We start from the raw sequence: 22,535 nt of genomic DNA, 5'->3' as shown, positions 1-22,535 counted from the left end.
TGAAGTCGGAGACAAAGTGTGTTCAGTTTGCGGAGAATAAATCACCATGTTATTGGATTTCACTTTGAATCACCGCAGAGAAACACAGGAACTTGACTGATGCGGAGCGGCGACGGCAGCTCACCAGCATCTGTGTACTTTTTACTAGAATCTATATTCCTGTTGAGCACAGCTGAGTTTGACTTGAGGCTCAGCCCTCCCCGCCACTGTTCTTTCTGTAGCCTTCTTGGTAAAATCAATTGCCCGCCCTTGAAATGAGGTGAAAGCTGAGAGGCAGGGCTTTGTGGAAAACTGTATAAATTAACACCTATCCTTGGATAAGAATATCTGTTATCAGTCCTGTATCGCTCATGTTCAGGTGCACACGGTGGCTTTCTTCAAATGTCCATAGTTCTCCTGTTACGCCCTCCCATCTGCCGCCTGACACCGTCTTTAAATCAGTAGGTTCATAGCAGTCTGTATGTCTACGTCAGCGCGCTTTACCTGAGTTTATGGGGCATTAACCTTCAGGACTTACGCCCCCTTCGGACCAATCGAGGCTCTCACTGCCCACCTGGGACAGTAAACTCTGACATTTTCTCTAATCTTACAGTTTAAACTCACGTGAAGCCGCTAAAATATCATTAGGCAGAATTTCAAATGCCACGTTTGCACCTTTCAACAAGAGGAATACACGGTTTCTCTCACAGTGTGAGCTGTCATCTCTCCTACAGCAGCGGCGCTCGCCCAACGAGCCCAATCTATTCAGCAGCGATCAAAACGATTCCTAAACTACGCTCCTAATACATTCACTTACTGTCAAATCTTTACCGTCTCTAACAAAGTCCCCTCAAAAAATAATCATTAATTTCTCCCCCCGCGGGCCTCTTTCTTTTTTGTTCTCATCTCAGCTGTAAGCCAAGTAAAACATCCAAATTCACAAGTGAAATCATCATTACAGTAACAGCTGCAGCGGGGGGTCACGAGCAGGCGTCACTTTTTGTTTGCAAGACGAAAACCCGCTGAGCAAATTTTACACTTATTAGCTGTTAAAAAGATGGCAAACGGCCCTAAATGTTTTGGATACAGTCACAACCATGCAGGGACTATTAAAAAAAAAAAAAGTATGCTGGATGTCAGTATTTTGATTTATTTTAGATGTAAAATAAATAAATAAATAAATAAAGTGTGACATTTTTAGTCGCCGTCCTCATTTTAAACGTGTGATATCCTTGAAAACTGCGACGTGACGCCAGCAGGCTTCTGTGGACACGACGCTCTAAGTGGCACTGAGTGGGAAGGTAGAAACACTCGTCCTCCTTGCCAAACACATTTCTGATCTTTCCCTACATGTTTGTCTCAGCTTTTCACACACGCGTGCTCAGTGCGACCAGTAAATATGAACCGCCGAGCAAAAAAAAAAAAAAAAAAAAAAAAAAAAAAAACCATAAACACGCGCGCCGACAGCGGCCAGGATTTTTTAAGTGAAACACATCCTCTGCCTTTTGCTATTTTTAGAAAAAGATCGGATTCCTGATAGCACCGCAGCGGCCGGTCCAAAACTGCGACTACTCCGGCCAGATTAATTCCTTCGACAAAACCTTGTGGGAGGATGGCATTACGCGGGCTTGAGTTTGTTATTTTAGCTCATTTGGGAACCGAATCCTCCTCGCTGCGACGCCGAACCACAGCTGAAACGCACTAATGCCGTCTTTCTAATATTATCTTTTCGCTCGGAGTTATAGGGACGAAGACGATCTAAGTGATGAATGTCCTCATGTAGAGGTGTGTATTTGCTGAATATGGTGTACGGTGCGGTGGATGGATTGGTCGGAGAGCCGCGGGGACAGAACAGGTGCACGGTGGAGGGGGGGGGGGAGGGGGTGGATGTGTGAATGTGGATCACTGCAAAGCAATGTAGCTCCATTTTTCATGCACGCGCTCCAAGTATTTATCTCATGCGCGTCAAAACAATAGACTCAAATCGATTTATGGAGACGTTCAGTGTCGTCGGCGCTCGCTCAAACGGTTTCTTTGTTAACTTGGTAATTAATCCTCATTAGTTGGAAGGCCGCCTGCCTCTTCTCCGTTATTCAATTGATTACTGGAGTCCCCAAATTGACAACTTGAAGTTCACTTTAAATGAATCGACTAAAAAAATAATAATAATAATGATAATGCCATCTGGCTTCCCTCAGTAAATCTTCTCAAACAGCCTAAACATGTGGACCTGTTTCCCACCATGCATTCTGCGTTCAGAGTTTCTCTGTAATTACTGTGAGCGTTATTTGTTAATGGCACGCTGCGCCGTCGCGGCACAGGCTTCAGTCTGTCTTCCTGAACACCGGGGATTCACAGGAAATGATGCCTGTAAGTAATCCGTTATTGCATAATTTTTATCTCATTGATATCGGCTCCAGTGTCGGCCGTTTCGCTCTCCGGCAGCGGAGTCGGAGCCCGATCGTTTCACCGCTAATGCAACACTGAGAACACGCAACACGGGACTTTCAGAAAGAAAAACTCACAGTAAACACAGAGGTGAGCACCGAGCACCAGCCGTGCTTCTTTGAGTAAACTTCAGCACATTTTAGCTGTGTGAGTTGTGTGATGGATGGAAGGATGGAATTTGTGGATTTTTTTAAGCAATGTAGTTAGTATGAAGAATAAGTAGAATCAGCAACAGAGTGAACAAAAACTCCTCAGCAAGTTGTGTTTAAAACACCTAATTATGTTCATTCACACTGCAGGTCCCACTGCTTTATTCAGATTCTTTGCAGAGATCCGGTTTTGTTCCTTGATTGCTCATATTTTAATTTCAATGCTGCCATCAGACTCCAGTCAGAAGAAGACAGGATGTCACACTCGGCACGCCGTGTTCAAGGATGTAAACATGGATGCTGCACAGGGTGGCGTGCGCATCGGCTCTGAAGCGGCTGTACAGTCAGAGGCAACAAAATTACAACCAAACGGAGAAGCAAGAGGAAAAGAGAGCGAGCATTTTTAACAGAGGGCCTTTTGTGTAGTTTTTGTAGCTGCAACAGGCGCCCTGTGTGGAGGAGGAATCTGGTCCATTGTGGAAATGTTATCGCATCACGTTTTGCCTCCTCCAGCGCAGAACTGTGAGGATCCACTGAAGGCAAAAACATCAGATATGTACCATATTTAGGATTCATGGTTCCATGGTTCATGGTTGTTTGGACATATTACTTCCATTTTTATTCCATGATGTACTTCTGTAAACACATACCTGAAAACACAGCAGACAAAAAAAATGTGAAAATGATATTCTGACAGCTGAGCGGGGCTGCAGGAGTCCTGATCTGACCCCCTGACCCTCTGACCCTCGGACTCGCAGCGTGTCTGACCTGTAACGTCTCCATTTCTGCAACAAAGCACGCAGTCGACACCGACTCGGCAGGGGTCACGTGACTGTATGGTGACACATCAGCTGGCCTGAAGCCGTGTAATGGACTGGAGCTGTGAGACCGTCTCACTCACACACACACACACACACAAATATAGCGACTCACTGGGGGGGGCCGTACGATGGGAGGAGGGGTGATACACACACAGAGGCGGGGAGGCAGGGAGATGTATATCTGTATGTAGGACCCAGCTGTTACACTAATCTGACAATCCAGCAGGATTAAAGACCACATCTCAAAGCTAGCACACACACACACACACACACACACACACACACACACACACACACACACACACACACACACACACACACACACACACACACACACACACACACACACACACACACACACACACACACACACACACCAACCATACACACACACCAACCATACACAGACACACACATGCGGGAGGCCTCTCTCACTGTGTGGAATCCTCCTCTATAATATATGACCTTATGAAACATGCATTTCTAAATGAGAGAGTGAGTGAGTGAGTGAGTGTGCCACTGTCATGTTGCCAGAAATGCCTTCGGATTCCGACACAACTGCAGCAGCTCCCACACACACACACACACACACACACACACACACACACTCACACACACACACACCACAATGCACTGCAGTGGGTCCGCTTGCGTCCGTGAGCACGTGGTGTGCATGTGTGCATGCGCTGGGAGCCGTGTCGCGTCGGCGGCGTTCGGGGAGCGCCGGCGAGCGAGTGTATTGACGTCTGGCGGTCGGAGGAGCGGCGAAGGCTGCTGGTTGGCTGATGGGTCAATGACTGTGTTTTTTGGGGCTGCTGGAGGGAGAGCAAAAGAGGAGCGAGGCTGAATGTGGATTTATAAGTGTGTGTGTGTGTGTGTGTGTGTGTGTGTGTGTGTGTACATGTGGGTTTGTGTGCCCCTGTCCATGAGTGTGATTACAGCCCTTGCTCAATGGGCCCATTTCTGCGGGGCCAGTGGGAGGGCGTGGCGCCTGTGGCTGGAACTTTTCTCGTGTTTCTAAGGAACTTTTCAAAAGGGCTCAGAAATGTGGCTGCGTGTGAGAGAGAGCGCCCTGCGGACCATGATGCCTTTGTGCGGCAGCGAGAGAGAGGGAGAGAGAGAGGGGGCACTCAGAGTACACATAGAAACGGTAATCAATGGTCTCTTCTCAGGCTAAAATCGAAAACCTCAAGACACACACACACACACACACACACATAAGCATGCTCAGAGGGGATGATGAGAATCACATTCCGACCGATATACAGTGATGGGAATCACAAGGCAGAATCTGAGCGTGTGTGTTCATATAATTACAGCTTGTTTAATCAGGCTAATGACTGTCATGCGACTACACAAACCCCGAGGAGGGAATGTCAAGGAGGAGGAGAAAAATCGATGCACTAAAAGTCTGAGTTTCGCAGAGGAAAGGTACGAACGGGGAATACTTGAGGAAAGAAAAACAGCTTTTGTGGAGTGACGAGTTGGATGGAGTCAGAAGGAGGAGAACAAAGAGAGGAGTGTTTTTGTCTTTGATGCAGGGGGAGAAAAATCCAATCAGCCCGTGTAATTCAATCTGGAATGAGAAAGACACACCTTTTACGGGTGTGTGTGTGCGTGTGTGTGTGAGCGCGCAGAGGGCATGATGAGTATTATTATCATAGCCATACCTGTCGTTTTCTCTCAAACACACACACACACACAGATGAGTAAACAAACCGAGGGCATCCTGGCAGGCTGACCTTGCTCACTCCCCTGCGGCTCCCTCCCACCGGCCGAACGGCCCCGGCGAGCCCGGAGTGGCGTCCAGCCCGGGGGACCGGGGGCCAAGACACTGTCAGAGCAGCCAGATAGCCGATTGATTCCCCATGTATCATAACGGCCTCCGATATCGAAAGCCAGTCATGCAAGCGGTGCGATCTGGTGACAGAGCGGCCTTCAGATAAGGAGGAGCGCTGCTGCGCACGGTCCCCGCTTTAATAGGCTGCGAAGGCCGCATGTCTGCCAGCTAATCAGATACCGATCATGAGATAGTGATTAACCGGGACTAATCGATGTCAGAAGACTTCAACGAATCATGAGCCAGCGCGAGGGAGAGGAAGGCAGATCCAAACGCTCGCTCGGTTCTGTTTCCTTCGACCGTCTCACCAGAGGTAATTTAATACTTGGCATTACCGATGTGTGATTGAATTTTTCAGATCTTAAATATTCGTTGATCCCACTGTGTCTCGAAATAACGACAAGGTCAAAAAAGGTTAAAAAGAAAACCTTTTGAATCTCTCGCATACAAAGACGTGCTACATTTGAGGTTTCCATTGTGTTTAATACAATGAACATCAATACAAAATACTGACTTCTTTAGTTTGGATTGAATTCCACTTCTCTGATATAAGAATTTGAGTGTTTGAGTGTCTTTTGAGATAATACCAGGTTGGTTTTTTTTTTTTCTCATTTTCCATCAGCGCACAGTCCACTGATAAGAAACATAATTCGTAAAATAACTCATTAATCACATTCACTTCTACCTTGCGGCTCGAAACCAACGAGATACTGCGTCCCCATTCCTGCAACTTATAAAACTTCTCTTATTATTCCACCTCGAGATGTTTCATTTCAAATATAATTTCTGTATAAAGAGTACGCCAACAATAAAGGAGAGAAACAGAGTCATTTCAAGGACACAGAAAACATAACAGGGGACGAGAGAGACGGTTGACCTCAGACGACAGTATCAATCTGTCCTCCCAGCGACTGCATCACACACGTTGAAGTATAAATTTAAGAGGGCTATAAATGACGGGGGAGCCACTGCTGCACAGTATTTGAAGCAACATTCACACGTGTGTGCTGCGGGTCGCTGTGAGCCGGCGGGTAATGAGGGCGAGCAGGTTAAATGTTGCCGCGCAGTATTTCATGTAATTGCGATCGGAGCGGCATTATCTCCCAGCAGTCTCCACCAAATCGAGAATAAACATCACCGTTGCAGAAGTTTCAGGTGAAAGCGGGCCTCGTTCATTTCTAATTTAAGGAAAGCTCCTTCTCTCTGCAGACAATATTACTCACTGACTGTTTAATTAAGAGCTGGATTTAAGTAACTAATGGTTTGAGAATGATTGTCTAACACACAGATTAGCTCCAAAGTGTTCGGTATAACATTTGGTGATCATTAATTGCTGGGTAATGTGGGTTCCCACTTAATTAAATTGCGTCTGTGCAGTGTGTGGCGAGGCGGCCGGCGTTCGTTGTTAACCTGCGCCGGCACAGAGCGGGGAAATATATGGGTTATGATACCATCTTGCTCTCCGAGCCCTCCTCCCCTCTTCTGTCTCAGTGTAATCCTGTCCAGGTTGTTCTCTCCATTCAATCCGTCTCAGCTGCTATAAGCTCTTTACAGGCCTGCCTTAACCACCAGCCTCTCTCTCTCTCTCTCTCTCTCTGCTGCTACCGGGACACCAATCCAGCCCATCCATCTTCCTTTCATTTTCTCGTTTTTCTTCCTCGTCAGCTCCTCTGCCCTTTTATCATTTCACTCCACCTAAAGCCAATCCCTCCCTATTCTTCCGCTATTCTCTGATGAGCTCCGCCGATCCTTTTTTTACAACCTTAAATATTAACAAATTCGATTCCCCGTCCAGTCAATCCCCCCCTCCCCATTTTTTTTCTCTCTCTCTCCACACATCTGCTGCATATTGTTCTCCTCTCCAATCTGCCTCTTTTCTTCTCCTGCAGCACTTTAGCCACCACCCCGTCCTTTCATATCACTTTTGTCTGTGATTGCCTCTGACCTCATTCCCCTTTCATTTTCTTCAAATCTCCTCTCCCTCCACCTCCACTCAGTATCTAATCGCTGCTGTCGCCACACCTTTGCCGCTTTGTTCAATTTTTTGAGGGAGTGTTCGACCCAGCCGACTCTTTTTCGGGGTGCTATTAGAAGTTAGGATACAATTTCTCTTCAGCGAAGCTCAGCCAAACGTTTTATGTCACAATTAGGGCTGGATATTAAACCTCCCAAGTTTAAAAAGCACAAAAAAAAAAAAAAAAACTACACTGTGACACAAGAAAAAAAAAAAGTCCCCTCAAAGGAAAAGCTGGAGAAAGTTGGCATAAATTGGCCAAGTTTTCTTTTTGCGAGGGCATAACTTTTCTTTTTAACCCTCCTATGACTAATATTGTATAATTCTGATTTTTCTGGTTGTAGAAGGTCTTTACATACATTACAGTGAGCTTCAACCAGCTGTAATGTATAAAGTCTTGAGTGTACAGAGCTGTTTCTCTGCTCTCTGGTAGTTTTGGAATGGATATCATACATTTCCTTACAGTTTCCGAATAGCTGAATTGACGGGGTTAATTCAGCGGTTTTTAATGTGTAGGGTGGGATACATAGAGCACATACAGAGGTGGCAAACGCATCCATGTATCATTCAGGCAGAGATTAAAAAAGATAGATGATTAAAAGTAGAAATGCAGAGTTAAAATCTTACTTTCAAGTGCAGGTTAAAAAAAGGAGTACTGACTCTTAACACTGAGTAGTTTAACACATCCCCTTTGAAGGACATTTCTATTTTACATCTGGTTCTTTGACCTAACCACTTCAAGCATTTCTTTTAAATGAGACGGCGGATGGCGAGTGTGCCGCCGCCGCCGCTCTGGATCGGCTATCATCGCCGTTATCGAGCTCACTTCCAGCGATTTGCTCTTCCTCTCTGCTCTGTTCATGTACTCCGGCCCTTCCTGACATTTTCCACCTTTTACAGCGCAGAACACACCGATGTTCACACTCGTACTGCAAATTAGGGCGACATCAGTTTCAGTGTTGGCATGCGACTGTGAAACAAAGGATAGACGCTCTAAAAATCCAAAGTAAAGTTACAGCTTGACCTTTTTTAAAAAAAAACAAGGGACAGCGCCGCTAATACAATTCATGTGAACATAGAATGATGTTACGTCTCAAACAAGGCGGCCTCAACAGAACGAGCTGTTTTTACACCCGTCAAAAAAAAACTTCAAACACCAAAAAGAATCATCAAAGACCGAAATAGAAAACTGTCAGACAACTCCAACGGAGGACTGTCACAAAACCTTTGAAATCTGCTCCCTCCCACCTCTTTACCGCCCCAATTAATCAATAACTTAATCAAAAGAAAACTGCAATAATTGTTATTTTGAATTGCTTTGGTTGCACGCGCAGCCTCGCGCCGGCGGGGGGGGGGGGGGGGGCTTCGTTTGCAAAATGTCAGAAAATGCATTAACGTCAAGAAAGAAATCATGTCTGTGCAGTCTGAGTGCTTCCTCCCCCTCCTGCTGGGTATAATGTTCCAGTGTTGTGTGACCTGTCAGTCTGTCTGGTGTATCTGCTTCACTCATATCATGGCCTGTCATACCTCCGCCCCCCCCCCCCCCCGCAGCCCAACAAGGAAAACAATTATCACGTCTCGCACGGCTAAATAAACAATAGCGCTCGCGCACACGCGCACGGTCTCGGTGTCAGTCAGCCTTTCAGACCTGGAGTCTCTGCTGGCTAAGATTAGGGCTAATCCACAACTGTTGGAGTGAAAGATTAAGAATGAATCACCTGCTGCTGCAAGAGTGTGTGTGTGTGTGTGTGTGTGTGTGTGTGTTTACGTGTGGAGGCGTTTAAAGAAAGGCCCTATGGGAAAGAAACCTGCTGCAACCACCAAGCAATATTAATATTATATTAATATCCCTAACCACCCCAGAAGATGCGCGCACACACACACACACACACACACACTCACACAGATTTACATTCCTTCACACACACTCAGCTCATTAGCTTCAGTGGTTCGTTCAAACTGCAAATGCCTTTGAAAGAACCCTTTAAAGATCCGGGGTTCAAAGGTTTACTTCAGAGGATCTGCACACACACACACACATACACACACACAAACACACAATCAGGTTTTAGTGTCAGTGTTTAATTGGATCGATGTTCTTCCCTCATGGCTTGCCGATAATTGAGGGGACGTGGGCAGCACAAGGGAAGCCTTTTGTTACTAACTTCCTGTTTATAACAACAGGCTGAACAAACGAGGGGGTCCGCGGCGGCGAGGGGTGTGTGTGTGTGTGTGTGTGTGTGTGTGTGTACGAGGGGCTGGCGGGGCCGAGGGTGCGGAGACGGATGGAAGGAGGGAGGAAAAGCGTTGCAGCAATGAGCTCCTGACCTCGTTCACTCCTCTGTCGGGACGCCGGGCTGAATTATTTAAACGCACACATACACAGCCACATGCCTTCTGCACAGTCTTTCTCTCTTGTTCGCACAGGCGGCCTTTCCGTGCTCCTCTCTGCCTCTTGCTTCACATGAAAACACACACACACACACAAACACACACGCACACCTTCATAAAATCCCCCCCACCCCGTTTCTGCACCACTCAGGAAGCTCCATGTAAAGCTTGAAGTCCGGATCTATAAATACTTACTTCCTGTGTCCATGTTTGTTTTTTCCATGCGACCATCTGAGCACACAAACAAGTTCACAGGTTGCTTTTTATACTTTAAACAATCCGCATATAAGCTGCTTTTTGTTACAGAGTGAATTTTAATACAACTGTGATGAAATCCCAAACAACAACAGGATAAGACCGCAACAATACCCGGAATAAACAAAAAAAAAAAAGCCATATATCCGCAAATTCAATCAGACTAAATCTGTTATCAAAGAGAAGATAATTTGACAAAAGTAGAAACTGTGACGCTGACTAATTACAGAGGATGAAACGCAGCGGTGTGACAGATTGGGTGACATACACTGGAATGCATGCGTCTTTTGATATCGGTGTTCTGATGTTTTCTTTCTTCTTCACGCGCAGAAACGAGGCTCCTCCTCTGCGAGCGCTCACACCCTTTCAGGACATGTGAGCCGCAGAGAACTTCCACAAATTACTGTAAAGCTGAACTCGAAGCCGTAGAATAATACCTCTCACGTCTAAGATTCGATCCGATCTCATCTCTCTGGATCTTTATCTCTTCCTGCAGGGCCCTAAAGGCGCTCCCCGGGGACGATGCGCTCTCTGCCTTCCCTCCCCGTCTTCATTTGTCCACGAGGCTGCGAGTGGCTGGCTACCGAGGCCATTTTCAAAAGACGGGCTCCCACAGGAACAATGATGGCACTTCCAGTAAGAAAGCGAGTTTCAGCTGAGGGAACAGGTCCAGATCCAGTGTCATCAGACAGTGGAAGAAGTAAACAACCACCTTGCTCCAAGGTTTCTTACCACATGGTGGTAAAACTCCTCACTGTGCCACGGATGTTATTTTACGGTGGAATCAATACCGGTCAAATGTCCACAGAGGCTGTTAAATCACACGTTTCCACAGTCCGCAGTGACTTTTTGTCAAACCCAACAAAAAGATGTTTGATCTTCACAATGATCAATAATAATAAGTAAGAAGTAGTGACGGGATCGAGCTGGGGGGGGGGTTCCAAATGTTTACCGCCACTTCTAAATAAACGACTTGAACGATTAATGGGCCGTCAAAACTGCTGGTAATTATTTTATCAAACAAAGGAGTGACTGACTCCAGCTAATGGGGTATTTTCATAATTATCTAAACATGGAAATGTTTTGCTAAACTGATCATTTACTTTTAAAGATATAAATAAATCCAGCCATCCGTTAAATGTTGAAAGATGTGAAAGAATCAGATTGACATTATGGAAAATGAAGAAAAATCACTTTGATTAGGCACAAATAATGGCAATCTGAGTGAAAATATAACAAATGAAGATGAAAATGATCTGATCCCGTCGAAAGCAGCGGATTAAGAGTGAGCATTTGTAAACTAAATTCAGCAAAAAAATGTGAGGTTGCTGTCAAAAGTGGCTGAGTGATGGAGGAGGAGGCAGCCAGATGGAGCGGGAGACGGAGGGAGCGGAGCTCAGGGGGTCAGGGGGAGGCCAGCCTCGCAGAGACGACGCTCGGGGTCCGGTGGGGAGTGTGAAAGCCGACCTTATCGCGGCCCCGGCCCGCTCTTATCAGGACCAACACATTCCAGCGACTCCACTGGATCCATCGGACGGCTCTGCGTGAACCCGCCCATCCGGGCCCTCGGTTAATTACCCCACACTCACCCAAGTACCAGCTAGAGCCCGGCGGGACAAATCCAACACCGATACATGTGAACCGCAGTTGATCGTATCGTCTCAACGTATGGATAACATGTTACCGAAAGACATCGGTGATTAATACTCTGTCTGTCTCACACACACACACACACACACACACACACACACACACACACACACACACACACACACACACACACACACACACACACACACACACACACACACACACACACACACACACACACACACACACTCACACACACACACACACACACACTCGTAGTTGCAAAGGTTTGTTGGTGGAAAGGAGGCGCCCTGTTTCTTTGGGTTTTATTTATAGCGAAAGCTGTAACACACAGGGATCCCAGAATGCCTTGTGGTTTTGGGAGACGGCACTGCGTTTATGCTCTCTAATTTAGTGTCCTGTAATAGAACACACACACACACACACACATACACACACATACACACACACAGTAAAGGTTAAGCACAACTGCCACCTCTCTCCATCTTGCTTGTTTAAATTCATCGTAGTGGAACAGATGGGACAGAAAGGACAGGGAAGGAAGGAAGAGGAAGGGAATCGAGACGGAGGGAGGGAAGACAAAAAGAGGAAGAGGACGAGTGGAAGAAGGGATCCGCAAGATAAATATTTGTGAAGCTGTGAATGAGACCGGCAAACAGCAAAAGAACAAGACAGAATGAAAGGGAGCAAAAAAAAAAAAAAAAGGGGAGGAGGAGGAGGAGAGAGGGGCGATAAAGCTGTGACAGCGGCAGCCATGCTGGTTGTCATGGCGACGGTCGAGGAGAGCAGGTAGAGCACCGTCTCCTGGGAATGAGCAGTGCACGCCTCCCTCCCCCACCCCGGCTCCCTCCCTCTTCCTCTCCCTCGCTCCCGACATCCCTCCATCCCGGCTCCGTCTGCATCCCGCCGCCCTCCGTCGCTCCAGCCCGCCGCCGTCATGCCCGTCATTCAGCCCCCCCCGCCCTCTTCTCATCCCAGTATCGCCCATCTTCTCTCTTTCTTTCCACTCCCCTTTTCCTCCTTCGCTTTTCTGACGCCGTCTTTTATCGTCCTCCTCCGATCACGCAGCACTCAATTTCCCTCGCCCCTCGCTCTCCCTGCTATCTAACATCCCCATCTCGCCATCACCTTAACTCTTTTTCCGTTCCTACCTCTCTCCATTTTATGCCCTTCCCCTCCCCGGCTCTTCCTCATTATTTTGTGCTCCGTACACCTCCCTTTTATTTTCCATTCCTCCTCCTCCTCCTCCTCCCATCGCTATATTAATCTAACCCCCCACTCCAGAGAATATGTATGTCTGCGTAGTCCTGCCCAATTACTGCAGGGGAGTCTGCGTGTGTTTAGCAGCTACACGAGCCGCGTTTCTTCTTTTTGACCTACCTAAAACACCTCCAGCGTTCTCCGTCTCCCTCTGACTCACTGAATCAACAAAACGGCTACACACCACCACATTTCACCAGCACTGCTCGCTCCGTGTGTGTGTGTGTGTGTGTGTGTGAGGTAATCACAATGTTAGCGTGCATCACTGCATATGCGAGCGAGCGTGTCTCTACTTGTGTGTGTGTGTGTGTGTGAGAGAGAGTTACTGGTCATGTAGAGAGAAGCCAAAGTTTCCAGTTGGATGAATTCAGGCTTTAAATGCCTTCTTTTCATTACACGGAATAACTTGAAGACATTAGACCGGGAGAGTGTCGCTTTGCTGAGTTTTTTCTGGAAAGGAGGGAGTCTTGCTGAAAACACTTTTTTTAATCTAATCAAATCTGTTGAAACGTCGCGCAATAACATATATCTCTTCCATAATTTATTTCTTTCTTCTGTGAAAACATCCTCATTTTCAACAGACTACAGGGCATCACTGCACCTAAATAACATGTCAGCAAATAAATGATTCATTTAACAAACTGTGTGGATGTTTAACACAAACTATCTTTGTTTTTGTTTTTTTCTTTTACCCTACTATTTTTTTCTCACAAGAAGTTGTTGTAGATGCACTGGGGGAGGCAATAATCCACTTTTCCCAGTGGGTGGAGGAGGAGGGTGAAGGTGGGGAATGTAACCAGTTGCGTGGAGCCATTTGTGTCAAACCATTTGTGTTTTCTGAGAGCTGGACTCGTGCGGATGCTGTTCAGCGCCGTGGCGTTTCGGTGCCACAATGCCAAAATGGCTGTAGACTTAATAAGAGGCGGACTGATTGAAAAATACCACGGCAGGTCTCTAATAATGAAAGGATTAACATGCTGGACTTCGGGGCATAAGAGCAGGCACGCTGCATAATAACCACGCTCAGAACGCCACGTGGTTCACACTCAAGTTTCCACAACTCAAAAAAAAAAAAAAATGGGAGGACTGACGACTTTAAAAGAGTCGATTTTTACTGTAAGCAAATAAGTCAAAAGAGTTTACGTCCAGGGTGGAGCCGGCCTCCGCTCGCTCAGGTGAGGAACTGACCCTCCTGGGAACTCCTGGCCTTAAGTTGGATGAAGTGATTTACTGTTTAAGGGGCTTGTCTCAGAGACTTTCCTACTATATGGGCACAGCAAGTCAGACATATGCTCCGGGGCTTCCTTCTCGTCTTTGCTGGAAGATGAGCGGCAGCATTTTCAACCATCTGTAGAGCGGCTACATTGGCCGAGTTAAGAGTACAATAAATTACAATAATCTATTCATGGAGGCACCAAATCCTGCCTTCATTCCTCAGCACTTTGGGCTTATCTGAGTCATCTCTGTGTTTTTATCTTCAGCCCTCAGAAGTTAAGTGGTGACTAACAATGAGTAAAACTTCCGGAGTATTTCTGCCCCGCGTTTGGCACCTCAGCTTATATCTGGTTCATGATCCTCGCTGCTTAATGCAGGGCCGCTGCGGCTCAGCCGCAGCCCGACAAACAGAAGCACTAGCTGCAGACGAAAAATGTCCATTTTTGCAGTCAGGTTACTGTTATCGTGCGAACAACATTAGAAAGAAATCACATCATAGTACGGTGAGATGCTTGATGACATACTGTAATGTTTATACTAGTGAAAAATCGCTTCTCTGCTCTTTTGGTTGGAAACGCCAGAGTGGAAAAAAGTACACCGCTATGAATTGTAAATTCAGAGAGTGGCTCAAACACGACATCTAAGCGATTACTGTGCCATTTCACAGATGCTGAAAGGTCCAGGAGACCAGTGAAGGGTCTCCCGAGCTCTCCAAGTGTCGATTCCAATCCGGTTTGTGTTTAACGTTCATTAAGTCGAAGACAGCTCTGTACACAGAGCATTTCAGGGAAACTTGTACCTGAGATACAAATTTCCAGCAGCCAGCTCTTCCGGCTCGGAGCAGAATGGATCAGAAACAGGGCGCTTTGCGGACTGAGGGTTTGCTCCGTGCTCCTGTTATCACTTCAGCAGTAAAATGGGAAATTCCATTTCTTCTGAGTTGAATTCAAACATTAAACACTCCCTCCATGGGAAAGAAAGAAAGAAAGGAAAAAAACTAATTTCAGTCAAATGCAGCACATCTGCCAAGCTGGCCCATCCTATGTGATAAGAAATTGCTTTCAGATATGGGTGAGCGGTGTGTGTGCGCACACAGAACACACACACACACAAATACAGCCAAAACGGGGGACGAGACGAGGAGGTGGGAGCAGATATTTTCCCACTGAAGGCTATCATTATTCTCCCACCGTGCCCAAGTTGACCTCCAGACGATGGCCCACTTGAATGCGACTCCGGATGTGAACCATGATCCTTTTCATTTCCTCGAGACAGGAGAAGATAACCCCCGCCCCATCCTCACCCATGTGCTCACACACACACACACACACAGACACCTTGAACACCTCCTCCACCCGCCCCGCCCCTGTTTGCTACCTGCCAGCCCTCGTCCCTGCCTGTGTGGGGACTTTGTCCTCCAGGAGGGTGAGAAGGACCCACTTCCTGTGTCAAATTGCCTCTCGCATTCCACACTCTCCCTCGATCCGCCTCACTCCGGCTATTTTTTCCCCTCCTTCTTGATCCTTCTCTCTTTCTTCGTCCCTCTATGGGGGGCTTTGTCCGCCGTCGGGACGCACAAAACACTGATTCATTCCGCGAGCTGAACGTGATCCTCGAGAACACGACGCTTTTCCGCCACGGACACCCACTTTTCAAGGAGAGGAGGCCGGCGCGAACAAGTTTTTGGCAGCGGATATTCACTATTTTTTTGAGCCCACACAGACAGATGGACAGTCAGAGCTCTCATGAAGGCAAAGATACACACAATGTACGCACACACACCGACGATCCGTGGGACAGAGCAGATGTCCATGGGAAAATCAGTCTCCCGTGTACGATATAGTCATCCGGAAATGAAGTCACAACTTCGAAAACAGGAAATACCCACAGAGACATAAGACTGGGGATCACTCCGAAGACGCAGGAAGTCAGCTGGTCTCGAGCCAGGAGGCATCTGAGGAAAGATCTTGTCAGCAGTCGCATGGTTCCTCTGTGTGTGTGTATGTGTGTGTGTGTGTGTGTGTCCAGGTTGTGTGAGGTGAGCCCAGTAATTGGGCTGTTGACGTTTGAGCGTGTGTCACCTGCGTGTGCCAAACCCGCGTCTTCTTGCACACTCAGAAGAGTGTATATTTAAGTGTGTGTGTGTCGGCGTGCATATGTGTGTCACACCTGTCTCCATCTGTACACTTAAAGACAGATTAGGTCAGTTTGAGGCCAGGGATCTTTGGCAAAGACTGCAGCGGACTGACCTAGTAGTAATCAGTGTGTGTGTGTGTGTGTGTGTGTGTGTGTACGTGTTGAAAACGCCTGCCAAAGCCAGCGCAGCATCGCAGCAGAATCAGCCAGTTGTTACTCCAACATGTTGACAATACAAATATTGTGTCCAAGCAAAAAGCAATTACAGCAGAGCTGAAACGAGCAAGTCGAGGCATCCGCCAGCCCCGGGGCCGCAGACTTCAAGGGGCCCCTAAAACATTTAAGAGTGCCGGCTGCCGACTGTTAAATTGGCTTTTTGAAAAAAAAAGTGCAGAAGAAACTGGCACCGCTGACAAACAATATGAAATGCATTTATGTGTAATTTAAAAAAGCACTGCGCCCATCAAACCAATTATGAACTTTCCCAAATACCACAAGTACAACTTTATAGGAGGCCATCATTCAATTAAAAACAAAAACAAAACACTTTTGATCAAATAAAGGCCCCCGCCGTCTGCTGAAGAACATGAGATCATGCAGAATGTGGCTTTAAAGTCACAAACACAGCATTCCGGTCGTTAAAAACTATCCGACATGTTGCTGCAAGTCTCAAAAGTTTGGAGATCATTGCTGCTGTGGCGTGTTTTCCGCTGAGGAATAGTTCAATAAGCCTTGGATTACCAACAGCTTCAGCTCAGTGTGAGCAAAGACCAGAGCAGCCCTCGCTCTGCATGAGGCTTGCTTTGCCTCCAGGGATCATGTGACACAACCGTGAGCGGAGGTCAAAACAAATAACTGCTCAATCAATCTGATAACATTCATTCCAATAAGAGTCAAATTATCTTAAAAAAGAATATTTTCTTTTACTATCTGTAGGCATATTAGAGGCTACAGCAAAGAAATATCTTCCTCTCTCTGGTCTGAATGGACTCTTGGGCCACAAGCTCAAATAAAATGCAATAGAAACTGCAGGACGTCGTTCTCCAGCTACACTTTCAGATTGGACCTCGGATTTCAGTCGTGCAGGATCACATCACCCCGGAGCGCTCTCTGGAGTGATGTCGCAGTTATGGCTGAAATCACCGACCGCAGGACGCCCGTATCCCCGAGCATTCACACAACCCCTCAAACCTAAACATTTCCACCGCAGAGCGGATTGAAATGAGTAAACTGAGGCTTCCGGGGCGGCTCAGTCCAGACAAATCATTGCAAAGCTGAATCTGATTGGAACATTTCTGGGAGATTAGAAACTAGGAAACCCTCAGACGTCCTGAAGCCGAAGCAGCGCAGCAGGAAAAAGTGGTCAGAGTCAGACGGTACGACTCCTAATGGGGGCGAAGTGACTCCTGGGAGAAAAAAAGAACTCAGACTCCAACCGAACGGTGGATATTTAATTTGAATGAATGAACGGTTGCCTTTTCAAGTTGCACAGTGATGTAGAGGTCCAATCACTCATGTCACTGCGAGGTTATGGGCTTGAATACGAGCCAGGCCGGTCTAGTTTGCATACACTTGTTGAGGAATATTCAGGTTTGAATACATGCATTTGAGACTAATTACCTCATGACCCTCAGCTGAACAAAGCATACTGAAAATGGATGGAGGGATTTATGCACTGATTTTTAAAAAGGGTGGAAATTATGCAAGATGAAACGCGTCAAAAAAAGATTGTTCTTTCCAAGAAGTACACTTATTTGTTCAAGTGATTTGCATATGGTGAGTGAGGGGGCAGAAACAGCCCCAAAGCCATCAAACAAGTTGAAGAGAGACAGAAAGAAAGAACGAAAGAGGGGAGAAAGCGATCAGACACTGGGGGCTCTTCTGTTTTGAGATACACACATGATGGAGATTTGATATTCTTAAGTAGATCTCGCATTCTGATTATTTTTGGCGCCGGTTTTTCTTTTTTCTCTCAATGATTCAGCGAGCTTCCTCCTCCTCCACCTCCTCCCCGCTGCTTATAGGATAAATCTGGATTTATCGGTAACGGAAGGTGTGGGCGTGCGATGAGGAGGGGGGGGGGGCGCATGAATCTCGGCGTGGATGGTTGTTCCGGAGGAGGTGTGTGAGGAAAAAGAGAGAGAGAGAGAGGGGGGGGGGGGGGGGGGGGGTCTCGCATTCCTAATCAGCTTCCCTCCTCGCGATTCCCGATGACATCATTCAACCCGAGCCTGCGTCCGCGCACCGCATCGCCGTTAACTTCCCCGTTACCCCACCCACTTTTAGCCACAAGCGCGCGCGCACACACATACACACACCCGCGCGCGCGCACACTTCTAATTTATAACGCGAGGATGTCCCCCCCCCCCCCCCCACACACACACACACAACCCCCCCTCCCCTCCCCCCCCCCCCCCCCCCCCCCCCCCTCCCCCGGTTTGGCTGCTGGAATCCGTCCAGTGAGCCCAGCTCAGATCTGGCAATTAAAAAAGAGCGTGCGCCTCACATGTTGGGCATCTGACGTCCAATCAACGACACGCACACGCGCGCGCGCGCCACCAGCCCAACAGAGAGGCAACCCGGTAATAAAGTCGTTAAAGCCGCAGTATGACTGGAGCCCCCCCAAATTAACGGCAGGATGTGAGCCGGTGACACAGACACCACAGAACGAGACGCCGCACGAGAACCCCTCATCAAGCTCAATTAGAGATAACCCGCTAATTACAGCACTCACACACACACACACACACACACGCAACACACTCTTCCTGACTCAAGGGGACACAGGCCACAATAAATCCCGACACTGAGACACAAAGGCTGGTGTGTGTGTGTGTGTGTGTGTGTGTGTGTGTGTGTGTGTGCGTAAAAGCGGGGGGTGGGGTGCACGGGAGTCGCCAGCCCCCCTAACGGGAGTCTCGGACGGCCAATGAGGGCTGATATGTAGGTCGAGTGCAGGATTTCCTCCCGTGCACACACAGTCACTGTCTCAATGATGATAACGCACGCACACACACACACACGCACAAGAAAAAAATATATATACATATTACACAGGCTCGGGCGCCGTTGGTTAACAAAGGATCGGAGGTTCCGGCTTACCGTGGCGGCGTGAGCGAGCAGCGCCGTGAGCGCCAGGAGCCAGGGCAGCTTCATGGTCGGGGTGCACGAGCGCAGCCTCGCGGGGCCGCCGCTGCCTTCACGGGGTTCGGGGAGGTGGATGGGGAGGAGGGGAGGACAGAAAAAAAAAAGCTGCTCCCGGTCCTGCTGCTGCTGCTGCTGCTACCGCTGCTGCGTGTGTGCGCGCGTGAGTGTGTGTGCGCTCGGTAGTCTGTCCAACTTCAGAGCGCGCCGCTCGTCTGCGCGACCATCCGTCCTTCTTACAGTCAGGGCTTTTTTTAATCCAAGGCTTTACGAGCTGCTGCCGCCGCTGCCGGTCCCGGTCTCCCGTGAAGCACCGAGTCTCCTCCAGGCCTCCACTCTTCCTCCTCTGTCTCTGAGTTTTTGTGCTCGAAACCCGATAATTTACTACCAGGAGACCGTAGACCTCTCTCTCTCTCTCTCTCTCTCTCGCTCTCTCTCTCTCTCTCCTCCCCCTCTCCGTTGAGGGCAGGATGTTCCGTATGGCGACGCTGCCTGGCCTGGGAGTTTGGCAGGAGGAGAAAGAGGAGGAGGGAGTGTGTGTGTGTGTGAGGGAGAATATATATGTGCGTGTGTGTGTGTGTGTGTGTGTTGTTCAACAGCGAGATAGGGGAGAGAATAAGGAGGGTCGGAGGAGGAGGAGGGGGGAATCTCCGCGAGTCAGGGCGAGGATGCCCCCTGCAGATCGGTTAGACACCCGCAGCCCGATAAACACTGAGGGCGCGCGCAGAAGGAGGAGGAGGAGGAGGAGGATGAGGAGGAGGAGGAGGAGGAGGGGCTGCTGTCCAGACCGAGGCTCCACGAGGCTCCAGGTTCTGTTGATTCCTCATCTCACACCTTGAAGGAGCAGCTGCGCTGTGATTGGCTGTCGTCACGTGACTGAGCATCAACAGGAATGACCATGCACACTGGGGGATGATGCGCGCGATCTGCGCAGCGCAAATACTGGATCCATTATGGCTGCATGAGGTGCAACATGTTAGCAAAAAAAAAAAAAAAAAACTAAGCTGTGTCATTGTTTTCATCGCACTTCAAAACAATTTTAACCATTGCAATAATTCTGTTCTACCACAGTACTCTACTGTAAATAGAACACATCATTGAAGCACAAAAGAAGCACAGATGTGTTCATGCTACAATGCCGTGGTCGCTTACAATGTTAAATTCTCTTACAAAGCATGTTATCAGTGTCAAAGCTGCTAGTCAGTCCCCCATGAGGTGGGGGGAGCTGCCATGCAGGGAGCTTGACCTTGGTTTTAGGCGACAGGCGACTCAGCAGTCCTGCGATCCGACACCGCTGGAACACAGTATTAATGATCACCTGTAGCTGTGTTTGCTTTGTGGGTGTAGACAGAGGGAAAGCTCAGGCTCACTGAAAACAACACATAAAAGTCGCCCAACATTAAGCGAAATCTCCACATTGAACATCAGACAGGATAAACCTGTGGCACTGCTATGGTTTGCTTTTCAGAAATAGTGGACGAGGCTCAGAGGCTGTAAATAAAATGTTCTTATGGATTAGAAAGTACTAAATAATAAGATCCTTTGCAGAATCCAGATGGAAACTGCTCTGTGCTTTTTAAGATTCCTGTTGTTGTCTGCCAACGTTGGGCTTCATTGTAATGCAACAGACAAATGAGAGACTGAGAGATCCTGAAGATGGATGGATGTGCTACACAATCCCTCCAAACCCAAGCTGGAGTGTGACTTCTGCTAGAAAGATATATTCAGTAAGGTCTGATGGATCCCAGGCAGGTAAATAGGAGATTATGCTGTATCCACCCCGAGACCTTCTATTATTCATCACTTCTATGATTCATTGCAAAACGTCGGTGTCAAACTGAAAGTACACAAGCATAAAGTGGACGGGGTAGTTTTTCCTTGATCCAACAGGAAATTCAGCTCTTGTGTGAAGCTGTAACCCTCAGGCCTTTGTAAGCTTCCCACAAGATACTTTTCACATGGTCTGAAAAAACACTCACAGGTAATGCAGCCAACTGGTTTTTTTTTTTTGTTTTTTTTGGGGGGGGGTGGGTTTCTTCCTAGTCTGTTCTGTGATTCCAACAAAGCCGAGGCTTTACCACCAGCAGCAGCATCACGCACGGCCCGCCTTGTTTTTTCAAAGTAACACCCCGCCGTTTCCGTTGGGGCTTTGCATGCTCCGCACAAAGGCCGGGCAGGTAAGAACAGGTTTTATTTTATCTTTCAGGCACTTTGAATGAAATTGAAAGAGCGGGAAGGGGTGGGGGTGGGGAGTTGTTGACAGACACCTGCTCAGCGCTGCAGCGTCTCCTGCTAATCTCTTGTCACAGACCTCGGGCTCATTACTCCTATCTTAATTATTAAAAGTGCATTAGTCTCCTCAACAGGCGCAGTCGTGAATTTATTTGAACATCAGCAGCTATTCAGCGCTCCTCTGGAGTTATGATCTAAGGGCCTTCGCTGGTGCTCAGCCAATCGTGATCATATAATTACGTGAATAATCATTCCGGGGGACTAAAAATAATGGCCGTGCTGTAAAGTGGTACACATTAGCTGGATGTTTCTTTTTGCTCGGTGCCATCATTACCGCCCGGCGCTGCCTGCCTGGCTGTCAGTCCGCACCGCGCCATATCGGGGCGCCAGCCTCATTAATCAGCCGCAATTTACGGAGAAAGTGGAGCACCAGGAGCAGGCGCCCCGGTCGCCTCTCTGACTCACGCTGTGTCGTCTCATCGCCGCAGACACTTTTCATTCAGACGCCTGGAACAGATGCCATGGCACCGATCCCGCTTCCTCTCCGTTCGACGCTCCCAAGAGGGCCGCGAAACCCTCCGCCCCCCCCGGGTTCAATGAAGCACACTTGAGACGGTTCAATTTTCAAAGTTTTTTTGTTTTTGTTCAGTTTGGTTTCAAAATAAAGATCACACAATTGTTTAGAGACAATCTACAACAGGAGTTACAAAAAATAGTTGCCCAGGCAATAAGCATACACAGGTTCTGTTAACTATACACATATGGTTACAGGTGTGCTCGTAGTAAATATACACAAGGCTGCTCCAAATGTACACCGCGCCGTGGCGGGCTGCCTCTCTCACCCAAAAGGACATGGACAGTATGATACAGCACTTACAGCACTAAGAGAAATGCCAAAAAACACAAGAATCTCCTCTGTACAATCCATAGGTTTACCCCCCGAAAGCGGTCATGGGGGATTCGAGGGGTTTCATTTCTCGCTCCCAGCCAGCACCGACACCGCCCCCCCCCCCCCCCCCCCCCCTCTCAGACACATGACG

General features: G+C 47.9%; 1 protein-coding gene across 2 annotated transcripts in view; it reads right to left on the bottom strand.

The window, feature by feature from the left end:
- sdc3 (syndecan 3) overlaps positions 1-19,845 on the bottom strand; it is a 37,226-nt gene extending 17,381 nt beyond the window's left edge. The window contains exons 1-2 of one of the 2 annotated variants that reach the window (XM_030120737.1): positions 19,829-19,845; positions 19,222-19,403 (exon numbers count right to left, since the gene is read on the bottom strand). In XM_030120737.1, the coding sequence (XP_029976597.1) occupies positions 19,222-19,275 (54 nt within the window). In that variant the 5' untranslated portion in view covers positions 19,276-19,403; positions 19,829-19,845. Of the gene's footprint in view, positions 1-19,221; positions 19,807-19,828 lie in introns of those variants that run through there. The other variant, XM_030120736.1, reaches the window with a different exon arrangement.
- Positions 19,846-22,535: the final 2,690 nt, after the last annotated feature.

Source organism: Salarias fasciatus, chromosome 22, assembly GCF_902148845.1.
Source record: "Salarias fasciatus chromosome 22, fSalaFa1.1, whole genome shotgun sequence".
NCBI classification, from domain to species: domain Eukaryota; kingdom Metazoa; phylum Chordata; class Actinopteri; order Blenniiformes; family Blenniidae; genus Salarias; species Salarias fasciatus.
The sequence above is the reverse complement of the archived record's forward strand: the minus strand, read 5'-3'. Positions and strand labels throughout refer to the sequence as shown.